The following is a 12,088-nucleotide window of genomic DNA, read 5'->3' as shown; positions in this document are numbered from 1 at the left end:
ACTCATGGCGGATTCAAGTCAACGTATGGCAAAACCAATACAATACTGTAAAGTAAAATAAATAAATTAATTAATTAAAAAAATAAAGTAGCCAATTCAGAGTAAGCCAAAATTATCCCAGAGAACTGTTACATATTAAAAACAGGTTGAGAGTTTTTTGAACTGTCATCGCCCCCGAAATTCGAAAATAAACACTCTTCTTGTAAAGATTTCTTTCAAAACCCCCCGGTATGGCTTTAGGGAAGGCAAAACAAAGGTAAATAGCGTGCAACCCAAATCTCAGTTTAACAGAATGATTTATTTCCAGGCCTATTAATCGGTGACAGGATTACATCTATTTTTTTCTGAGTGCTCCGGATTTATTCACCCCTCTGAATCTAAATTCTGAGAGAAAGGAGTAGAGCATTGGTTTTAAGACCTCGGGCACTAGCATTCACCATGCTGCCAATGAATTTTGGCTCTAGCTGAAGGTAAATTGCTCAACCACTTTGTGCCTCAGTTTCCCTTATCTATATAATGGGGATTGTTGAAGATTAGGTGAGATTGTACAAACATAATAGGAAGCCCTCAGCATAAGTCAGTTACCATGAACGTGTCAAGGGTTTCCCTCAGTAGGCCACTTGGCTTTTCTTTCTAAATATTAGCATAATATAAATGGCATCAGAACGTGAAGGGCAGGAGCCACGTGATCCTTCCACGAAAGCCACTTGTAGGGGCCTTCAGAGAGTTAGTAATAAGGCTGCGAAAGAAAGGCCAGGCGCCCGAGGCCCGCGCGCGATTTCCCGCCGCGCCCGAGTCCCGGGCGGCCTCCGGGGGCGCCCGGGCCTCGGCGGCGGCGGCGGCGCGAGCGGCGCCTCCGGGCCGGTGAATCATCCCGGCAGACACCGAGAGCCGCGGCAGCAGAGAGCAGCGCCGAAAAATGGCTGAAGCGGGCACGGGCTTTCTGGAGCAGCTCAAGTCCTGCATAGTTTGGTCTTGGACTTATCTCTGGACCGTATGGTTCTTCATCGTCCTCTTCCTGGTCTACATCCTGCGGGTGCCCTTGAAAATCAACGACAACTTGAGCACAGGTAAGGCCCGGGCAGCCGGGCCCGCGGCGCTCGCCCTTCCCCCGCCCCGGAAAGTTAGTGCAACTCGCGCGGGGCCGCGACTGGCGGGGGTGGCGGGGCGCGCGCTCGGGGACGCGCCGGCGCCCGCGCACCGGACGCCCGCGGCCAGCAGGCGAGGGCTCGGCGCCTTAGCCTGGGGGCCCGGGCGGTGGGGTCGACGGGACGTGCGAGGGCGGCCGGCGGCCTTCCCGGCCCCGCGGCCCAGAGACCCTGCGGAGGAGGCGCCACGCCGTGAGGCGGCCCCAGCCAGGAGGTTACCGCTCCTCCGCCTGAGGTGCTTGTTGGCGGGCGACTGAGGGGACGGAGGTCGGGAGCGAGGGACTCCCCGCGGACGCCCCCTCGGCTGTCTGCGCGTGAACCCCGAGGGCTCCTCAGAGTTGGACCGTGTCCGTCCTCACACGCTGTCTGCCGCCAGTGCCGAACATCCGAAGTGTAGTCGGACGAGGCGTCCCTCCCGACACCCGCGGGAGTCGCGGGCGCCCCCGTGAGGGTGCTACCCATCGGCGAAGCCCCCCGAAGTAGTCGACCCCGCACTGCCGAGATTTGAGCCCCACCCCACCCCCCCACGCAGAGTTGCGAGTTGCGGGGATAGCGGCGTCACTCTCTTACAGACGGGAGAGAGATTCTCGAAGGTACCTTCAGGGCTATAGATGACGTGTCAGGTTACCAGAGGGAATGTCACAGGGACAAAAGGAGAGACAGGAAATCTGGAATTTATGATGATTTTTAATGATCTCAGCCCTTGTCTCTCTCCTTGTCCCCGTTTGCATAAGGCTTTGGTAACTAGTCATGTTCAGGATCTTAGATAAAGCTCCACATGCTAAGAAGGGAGCCCCGCAGGTCTTGTATCCACGGTTGTAAGTGCCCAAGGTAATTAGAACAGGATCTTAAACTTGCAGCCAGCCAACTGAATCATTAAAAAACAACCACAAAGAAAACAGACACCAGCAGTAACACCCCAGAGACAAATCAAGAACCCAAAGTATATTTTGCAGGAAGGGCTATAGTTCTTGAAGTCTGGAAATACTTGTGGGAATCGTTCGAAAACTCTTTTTCTTTTTTTAAAGTTGACAGTAATTTGGGAAATCCTTTCAGTCTTAACTGAATATATATGCATTCTGCTTAGTGTGTGATTTACATAATCAGAGAGTCAGAGTCTGGAAATGCATTTTCCTGTGTGTTGTTAACTACACTAAAATAATTTTTAGAACACGAGGTAATGTACATATTTTGTTACGTACTTGTGCTTTTAAATGGAAATCTTGATTACTTTAACTTGAACTCATGTTCATATTTATATTTGTTTTGTAATATCCCTTGGGATGTTATTCCTGGGATGCCCTGTAGAATCTGTGCCGTAGAATCATGTTGCCAAATTTATAGGAGCTGTTCAGCCCGTGGATTCAGTTTTCCTAGTGTTAATGGCTTTCTGGCTTTTCATCTATTATGAGTGGCTGCTTATCACAATACTGTCTCCTTGCTTGTGGCAAATATATCTCGAAGATAAGTTCTAGTCCCAAAGTTTTGTTATTTTAAGAAGTTGCTTGAATATATATGGCAATGAAATCTTATATTTGTTGGTAAGTGGTTTGATTTTTTTTCTCCCAAAGAATTCATTTTGAGGCTTAAAAAATGTGAACCTTTCTCATTTAATGCACATTTAAATTTTTTATTTCAGAACACACATTTGTTCAGTTCAGTTACTCAGTCTGTCCAGCTCTTTGCGACCCCATGGACTGCAGCACGCCAGGCTTCCCTGTCCATCTCCAACTGCTGGAACCTGATTAAACTCATGTCTATCAAGTCGGTGATGCCATCCAACCAGCTCATCCTTTGTCGTCCCCTTTTCCTCCTGCCTTCAGTCTTTCCAAGCATCAGGGTCTTTGTAATACTTTGTAATACACATTTGTAATACTACATTTTCTTTGTTGTTGTTCAGTCACTAAGTTGAGACCCCATAGACTTTAGCACGCCAGGCTCCTTTGTCCTCCACTGTCTCCCAGAGTTGGCTCACATTCATGTCCATCGAGTTGGTGATGCTATCTAATCATCTCATCTCCTACTGCCCCTTCTTCCTTTGCCTTTTTCTTAAAGTAGTTTAAATAATCGTCTGTGAGCATATTTGTGTGCATGTGCCCATAAGTGCCACAAACCAGTGTTTTATACACAACAGGCAAGGAGCAAAATTGGGAAAATGCAAAAATTTTAAGGAATAAAATTGTTAGGTCCTCTCCCAACAACATTAAATCTTTTTCTCAAACTCCTTTGTTAATTTGTATTAGCATCGTTAACTCACTTAGGCTGATAGAGATAGAGAAAAGATGAAGATGAAAAGGCCATCTGCACTGAATCTCATTAGACACATGATGGAACCTGAGACCATTTATCCCAGTGATGCTGGACTTCTGTTTTCATTTGTAGTTTTATGTAGTTTTAGTCATAAAGGAAGGTAAAAGAGAAGCGCACAGAGACTCATCTCTCTCTGCTACTTCTGTGAGAAGGTGAAGGGAGAAGTCCCCTCCTATGTGGAACTTGTCCTCCCAGCGAGAACTAAATGGGTTCTAGAGGGACTCATTTTGGTGTTCCTAGGCCCTGTGGTGTTTGCTTTTCTTGTAATGATGAAGGTATGTGTCCCTGAAGAGGCAGCAGAAGCTAGAGCCGCTTTTAGGAAGCTGTAGGTGGCCCAGGCCTCCTTCCTTAGGCAAGCTGACACCATTGGTTGATTTGTAGATATTGAAAAATCCTTGTATCCGTGGGATAAATTCCACTTGATCATGGTGTGTGATCCTTTTAATGTATTGTTGGATTCAGTTTGTTAGTATTTTGTTGAGGATTTTTGTGTCTATATTCATCTGTGATATTGGCCTGTAATTTCCTTTTTTTGTGATATTTTTGTATGGTTTTGGTGTCAGGATGATGTTGGTCACAGAATGAGTTTGGAAGTGTTCCTTACTCTGCAGTTATTTTGGAAGAGTTTGAGAAGAACAGGTGTTAACTCTTCTCTAAATGTTTGATTGAATTCACCTGTGAAGTCATGTGGTCCTGACTTTTGTTTGCTTGGAGTTTTAAAATTTAAATCGTATAATGAAAAATGAATTTTAGGCAAGACAAAAGAGAAAACAAACATATTAGGAACACAGTAGTTAGCTTTGAAATTCATTTGTGACGTTCTGCCTTGAGTTGGATAGAAGAATGTTAAAGTAGTTCTATGATTTATTGAAAGTATAATGAACTTTTAATAAGATTTTTGAAAACCCCAAATTATATTGTTACTTGTCAGTTTTCAAGTGAATTAATTATCCTAAAGCAATGCTTTTCCAAAAGGGCAGAACATTAATTGTAGTTAGGAGCAGTCATGCAGTCTGTTATTCGAGAAAAAGCAATAGCATAGATTAATGTTTAAAAAATAGCCCTGCAACTTGCTATACATTGTGGCGGTGACAGCACATTCTCACCTTCCCTGTGTTCTGAGGTTTTAGATGCTGAATTTGAAACACTTTGCACCTTTCTTAAATGTATACCTTTCGACATTTTTGTACCAAGAAGCTTAAGTGATTTTCCAGTTCTTTTTCTGTTTCCTGGAAAACAAGTTTTCAAAGATCTTTTAAATTCTATTGTATTCCTTGGCTCAGACGGTTAAGCGTCTGTCTACAGTATGGGAGACCTGGGTTCGATCCCTGGGTTGGGAAGTTCCCTGGAGAAGGAAATGGCAGTCCACTCCAGTACTATTGCCTGGAAAATCCCATGGACAGAGGAGCCTGGTAGGCTACAGTCCATGGGGTCGCAAAGAGTCGGACACGACTGAGCGATCTTCACCATATTCCTTTTGGAAAGCAAATATAATAGTCTAACCTAAGTTTGATTGTTTTTGTCATAGAACTCTTTTTTGGTGTTAAGATGATAAATACAGATGCAAAACTCTTACGTTATTGAGTAGAAATATACATAGCTTTAGGCGCAGTTCAGATTTACATATTTTCATATTGGAAATAGTTGCTCTAAACTTAATTAACACTCTGGATTTCTTATCATGAGGGCCTTGTTGTAGTTAACTTAGGTTTTTTGCCCCTGATGTACCTATTGTCTAAAATGTTTTTTCCCACCTGTAGATCCCATCCATGTTTCAAGGACTAGCTTGAATGCTGCCTTCTGATTCTCTCAACTGAATGTGATACTTCCTCCAGTTTTCACTGTACATTATCTGAGAGGCATTTTGAAAGTTTTTACCTTGCATTAATTATGGTTGTGTATGTTTCATATATTTTGTTGGCCAAATATTTCTTTCAGGTTTTTCCATAAGGTATTACAATAATACCCAAACAAACTTTTTGGCCAATCCAGTATGTTTCAGTGTTTGTGTATATATGTCTCTTTTTCTGTATACATACTAGACTGCCAGACTCTGGTTCTTCATTTTCCACTATACTTCCTTGCACGTAGTGGTTCCTAACCATTCATCTCATGAATCAGTCTCCAAGCTGTGGTGTACTCAGTGAGTTGGGATTAGAACAATGGAATTGATCAAACACATTACTGGCTATGTACCTTATTTAAGTTTTCAGCTTTAGATAGAAGTCAGAAACTGTCACAAAAATTTAAGAAATTCCATGGTGAGTCATACGTATCTAATCCATGGTGGTCCAATTTATGAACACATAAAAGGACAATTTCATGGTTGTCAGCTTTGAGTTGAGGATAGCTCCCAGACATCTTAGTTGCCTTTACTTTTGGAGACATTTCTCTCAGCCATAATGAAGCAATCGGAATGATGCTTTTCTTTTTTTTTTTTTTAAGACCCTTAGTTTCTGTATATGTTTAATGATAGCTTTGGAGAAGGAAATGGCAACCCACTCCAGTACTCTTGCCTGGAAAATTCCGTGGATGGAGGAGCCTGGTAGTAGGCTTCAGTCCATGGGGTCGCAGAGTCAGACACAACTAAGCGACTTCACTTTTATATTCCTTAAGATCCTTTCTAGCTCCAGAATTCTGCTTCAGTGCCTTGGGATAATTTTCATTGAGTGCAGAGTCTATAACCAAGCAAATACACGGACTTGAAAGAAAGAGTTAGTCACTCAGTCGTGTCCAACTCTTTTTGATCCATGGATTGTAGCCTGCCAGGCTCCTCTGTCCATGGGATTCTCCAGGCAAGAATACTAGAGTGGGTAGCCATTCCCTTCTTCAGGGGATCTTCCCTACCCAGGAATTGAACCTGGGTCTCCCGTATTGCTGGAGAAGGCAATGGCAACCCACCCCAGTACTCTTGCCCTGAAAATCCCATGGCAGAGGAGCCTGGTAGGCTGCAGTCCATGGGGTCGCTGAGGGTCAGACATGACTGAGCACTTCACTTTCTCTTTTCACGTTCATGCATTGGAGAAGGAAATGGCAACCCACTCCAGTGTTCTTGCCTGGAGAATCCCAGGGACGGGGGAGCCTGTTGGGCTGCTGTCTGTGGGGTCACACGGTGTCAGACACAACTGAAGCAGCTTACCAGCAGCAGCAGCTCCTGTGTTGCAGGCGGATTCTTTACCATTTGAGCCACCAGGGAATTCTAATTCTTAGTAAATACAAGTCCAGCTTATATGTGGCTTCCTTCAGTGGCTTTCCATTTCACTTAAAATCAAAATATGTTATCCTGGCTTACAAAATCTGATGACATGACCTCTTCCTACCCCTCCTGTCTGAACTTTGCCACTTTCTTCAGGTCACTGTCTTCCAGATGGTTGTGATATTTTCTCATTCTTAAACTTGCTTTGCTTGTTCTTGCCTTGTGGCCTTTGCACTAGCTGTGTCCTCAACCTGTAATGTTTTCCTACTTGATTTTTATGCAGTCATGTTTATAGTATTCACATCTTTGCTTAAATTCACTTCTTTTCAGAGGTTTTCCCTGATGATCCAATCCACAATGACCAGTCACTATAAATGTCACCAGATTTGGATTCTCTGTATATTACTTAGCCCTGTTTGCAATAGTTCTTATTTATTGCATTCTCATAGTTTTCCTCCATGTGATTGTAAACTCCGTGAGAATAGGGACCTCATTCGTTGTTATGATTTGTCTGCCTTCTTGTGGGTCCTCAGGATCTTGAACAGTGAGTGTTTGGACCTAACATATGCTTAGTATGTATTTGCTGAATGGATGAAAATCAATGTCAGTTGGTTGTGGTGACTCAGAAGTAACACTGTCCTTTAGGAAATGATTTTGGAATATATGTGGTAATTTCTTATAAGATTTAGAATTGTGTTTACTGACTCTAAGTTATAAAGATTACCTTGAAATATTTACTGAAGTTCCAAAATTTTAATTCATTTTGATCCATTTTCTTAGGGGCAGAGTTTAAAGAAGGTTATTCTGGTCCATATTGTAAAGTATGGCTGTGATGCACAGCATACAGAACTTCCTTGACTGGCATCAAACCTGTGCCCACTGCAGTGGGAGCACAGAGTCTTAACCACTGGACCACCAGTGAAGACCTATTGTAAAATAAATTTATACAAAGAATGTTAGGAGTCCAAAAATTGACTGCTTTGGAAGCCAATTTGTGTAACATAACTTGAAACTTCAAACAAAGGAATTTGCTGAGCTGAATGCCCCATATTATCTATAAGGATGGAACTTGGGGTTCTACCTACATGGAAAAAATACTTGTCTGTATGGAAGGATAGAGTAATAGAAGAAATATTTGATTGGGACACTCTTAAGAACAATATTGTCAGGGATTATGAAACTTCATAGAAACATAATTTGAAGTGATTAGAAATAATTAAGCATAATTAATTTAGTTCATATATTTGCATATTTCCCTTCTCTAACCATAGAAACCATTTCTAAGTTTATATGAGAAGCCAGCGTGAACATAGTGTTAGCATTACAGAAATTTGCCTTATTGCCAATTTTATTGAAATACTTTTTTCTCCATGAAGTATTGTATATCTGAAAGAGAGATATCAGCTCTGATAAGATGAAAGGAACTTTGGATTTAGAAGATTTGAGTTCAAATTCTAGGTCGTCAGTTGTTGGGAAACTTGGACAAATTACTTTGTAAGACTCTTTCCTCATTTGTAATATGGGAACAGAATAGAGAATAATCTCTATTTCATAGTTTTATTTTGAACTCTAAATGAGATCTTTAGCATTGAGCCTTGAGCATAGCACATAAGAATATTAGCAGCCATGTATCATGTACCTGGTCCCAGTCCATTTCATTGGCTCTGAACTGTGTTCATTCATTGTTAATTCATTCATCCACTGGTTTGTTTATTCATTCACTTTGAACAGCAGGTGCCTGTAAAATTGAAGTAATATTATTCTTGTTATTATTTGGACACAGTCTCATGTCAGTTATACTTCTCCCAGCTTCTGCAATTATTTTGTGTGCTGAACAATGAAAATCCTCTAATATACTGCCTTATTCACTTGTGCTTCTAGATATATTTTGTTCCCTATGATTAAGAATGGTGCATGGTAGGAGTCACATCTTAAAAATAAGATTGAAAATCTGCTGAGTGAAACTAGGAAGGGGTGAGGAGCCAACCTTTAATGAGTTCTTACATGAGCCAGATTCTGTGCTGCTTGCTTTGTTATGGGTTGTTACACTCCCTGGGCTTGACAACGAGTCTGGCTGTATCCCATATAAATAGCTATATAGTTGATATTCTCTTTGTACCTGTGATATGAAAAATGTTCAAACAGAACAAGTATTGCTATAATACTAGTTGTCCTGTTAAAGGAAGCAACACAGATGAACCCATTAAAAATGTATTTTGGTGGGAAAGCAGCTTTATGAATGAGGATGAGAACTTGGTGGAAACTTTTGAAAGGGACTGTTTCTGGAGTATACTCAGAAGAGCTTGAGAAAAGGGACTATGAGTTTTTCATCTTTATATTTCCAGCATGTGGTCATTGCTCATGGTGATACATGGAAAGATGAACGCATAAATGACTCTGGGTGTTTTTAAGGCTTTCCAAGATCGATGACACCAGTGGTCCTTTTCTTAGTTCATTTTACCACCTAAAGTTTTCTTTATCTTGGTTCACGGGCATATTGCTAATACTCAGCACTCAAGACTAATTTGTTATTTGGCTCACAGATGAAACTCAGAGATAGAAGGATTCTTATGAGGTAACTGGAGCAAGGGTTTGAAGACAAGGGAGGGAAAAGAGTGTTCTTGTGTATTCAGAAGAGGTGAATGCCTGAAGTGGAAGTAATGGAAAAATTCAGAGCAGGAGTACACTAAAGCAAAGAAGGGTTACTATGGTATAAGTTTGGTTAGGATAGCTTGGTGATTGTCTAGATGTGGGGCTGGAATGGGATTGACAAAAAGTGTGTGCCTGGCCAAATGTCACAAGTTAAGTTGTGTTTATTCTTTTTAAATACACTGCAATTGGCACAGCCCTGGGCATTCTATGAGTGTTTGTGTGGCTTAGATAGCTGCATTTGGCTTTCCATCTTGGTGCAGAATGGGAAGGCAACTTCATATGAGATGGTAAAATGAATGAGAAAGTGCTTTGTAGACTGCAAACTAATGTCCAAGGCATTAATAGTAGATTGTTTCTTTAGAAGTTTCTATTCTGTAGGCTTTGTCTCTCACAGTGAAATAACAGGTTAAGATATATAGTTGGATCTCTTTTATCCTGGATATTCTTTCTGCTGCTGCTGCTAAGTCGCTTCAGTCATGTCCGACTCTGTGCGACCCCATAGATGGCAGCCCACCAGGCTCCCCCGTCCCTGGGATTCTCCAGGCAAGAACGCTGGAGTGGGTTCCCATTTCCTCCTCCAATGCATGAAAGTGAAAAGTGAAAGTGAAGGCACTCAGTCTAGAGAATAATAAATTAGACATTTTTCCAAAGAGGAAATGCAGGTGGCCAACAGGCACATGAAAAGATGCTCAACATCACTAATCATCAGGAAAACTCGAGTGAAAGCCACAATAAGGTATCATCTCACACCTGTCAGAATGGCTATCATCAAAAAGAACATAAATAAAAAATGTTGGTGAGGAGATGGAGAAAAGGGAACCCTTCTACATTGTTGGTAGGAATGTTAAGTTGGTGCAGCCCTTGTGGAAAACAGTATGGAGGCTTCTCAAAAAATTAAAAGTAGAACCACCATATGACCCAGCAGTTCCACTTCTGGGTCTGTCCATGTGCACCTGTGGCTGATTCATGTCAGTGTAAGGCAAAAACTACTACAATATTGTAAAGTAATTAACCTCCAATTTAAACAGATAAAAAATTTTAAAAGATAATCTACCCCAATATTCATAGCAGCATTATTTACAATTGCTAAGATATGGAAGCAACCTAAGTGTCCATCAACAGATGAATGGATAAAGAGAAGTGGCATATATATGTACAATATAATACTACTCAGCCATACAATGAATGAAATTTTGCCATTTGCAACAGCATGGGTGGACTTGGAAGGTAATATGCTCAGTGAAATAAGTCAGAAAAGAAATATATTGTATTATATCACTTATATGTGGAATGTAAAAAATACAGCAAACTAGTGATTATAATAAAAAAGAAGCAGGCTCATACAGAGAACAAACTAGTGGTTACTAGAGGGAAGGGGGAAGGGCAACATAAGGGTGGGAGAGTGGGAGGCACAAGTCTTTGGGTGTCAGATAGGCTCAAGGATGTATCACTTAACAGTGGGGATATAGCCAATATTTTGTAATAAATGTAAATGGAAAGTAACCTTTTAAAATTGTATTATAAATAAATTATTTAAAATATAAATTGGAAGCATGCCAAAGAATTGCACTAAGCAGAATAATGAATTATTATTGGATTGTTTATAGCCACACTATTGAATATCTGTTTGTTGATAACAGGAAATAATATCTACCAACCTCCTTATTGTATTTGAGATGTCATTGTAAAGTTATCTATAAAGGGTTTTGAGTTTCCTGGTAGAGAGGGAATATATAATAAAATTCAGTTTTTGTTACAGTGGAGCAGGGCAGTTGCTCATGTGTTATATAGTTAGTGGTCATTCAACTATGGCAAGCTTTCCTGAACTATCTGCTGTGCTAAAATAAGAAGCTGACAGGGTCATTTAGCTCTAGCAGTATGTCATATTAGCTATGGCTGGGGCCAGAGAGTCATTGTTTAATTGTAGCTACTAGATCTCTCAGCAAAATAAGGCACAATTTATCTGTGGGAATATTTGTTTTCCCTCTAAATTTTGAGAAATTGAAAGTGTTCTAGTAACCAATATGCTTCATGTAGAACCCTAAGTTGGTTCCATAAGTTGACTTCCAAATCTAATAAAGGATCTTGGTTAAGTGTTAGTCTTTCTGAAATTTTGAGGAAGCCTATAGATAACTTTAAAGAATCTTTAGGTCAGTGAGTAAGGACTTTTTTTCTTTTCAATAAGAAAGCTTAATTTAAAATAGCAAAAACAGTTGACAAACTCTGAGGCAGAAAAGTCTTTAAAAAAAGAAGTGGCTTTTAAAAAAATAAGCAATTTGAATCTGAATCTACATATGATCTAGAATTGGGCTTTTGTTTTGTTTCGAAGTGTGCTGTAATACCATTCTAAAATGCTATTTTATTTTGTTGTTTAGTTGCTAAGTTGTGTATGTCTCTTTTGTGACCTCATGAACTGTAGCACACCAAACTTCTGTCTATGGGATTTCCCAGGCAAGAATACTGTAGTGGGTTGCCATTTCCTTCTCCAGCTATTTTATTAGCAGTAGGTAATAGTAGAATGCTTACAGTTCTTCCCTCTGTTAAGCTTTTCCAATTTCTAGTCTCCTTCTCTTGGAAATGAGAATGAAATTTACTTCCTTACCAAATTGGTCTTTTCATTTATTCGATAGGTGCTGTTTAATGGGCATTATTAGTAGAACTTAAAAAATAATGCTCTTGGGGTGTTTTGCAATTTATTACACCCACTTGACTCAGTTGGTGACATACATTTAAATTTCCTGTAGTGTCACATAGTAAGAACTGGTGCGATCTAGTTTGTGCT

At 40.8% G+C, this 12,088-nt stretch overlaps 1 protein-coding gene across 6 annotated transcripts in view; it reads left to right on the top strand.

Annotated features, from left to right (window-relative positions):
- The first annotated feature begins 704 nt into the window (after positions 1 to 704).
- The window catches only part of ST7 (suppression of tumorigenicity 7), a 277,962-nt gene continuing 266,578 nt past the window's right edge, over positions 705 to 12,088 (top strand). For 2 of the 6 annotated variants that reach the window (XM_055590301.1, XM_055590299.1), the window contains exon 1: positions 709 to 1,070. In XM_055590301.1, the coding sequence (XP_055446276.1) occupies positions 920 to 1,070 (151 nt within the window). In that variant the 5' untranslated portion in view covers positions 709 to 919. Of the gene's footprint in view, positions 1,071 to 2,911; positions 3,734 to 12,088 lie in introns of those variants that run through there. The other 4 variants (XM_055590303.1, XM_055590300.1, XR_008717824.1 and 1 more) reach the window with 3 other exon arrangements.

The sequence above is a fragment of the Bubalus kerabau genome, chromosome 8, assembly GCF_029407905.1.
Source record: "Bubalus kerabau isolate K-KA32 ecotype Philippines breed swamp buffalo chromosome 8, PCC_UOA_SB_1v2, whole genome shotgun sequence".
Taxonomy (NCBI): Eukaryota; Metazoa; Chordata; class Mammalia; order Artiodactyla; family Bovidae; genus Bubalus; species Bubalus kerabau.
Note: the sequence above shows the minus strand (reverse complement) of the source record. Positions and strands in the feature narration are given on the sequence as shown.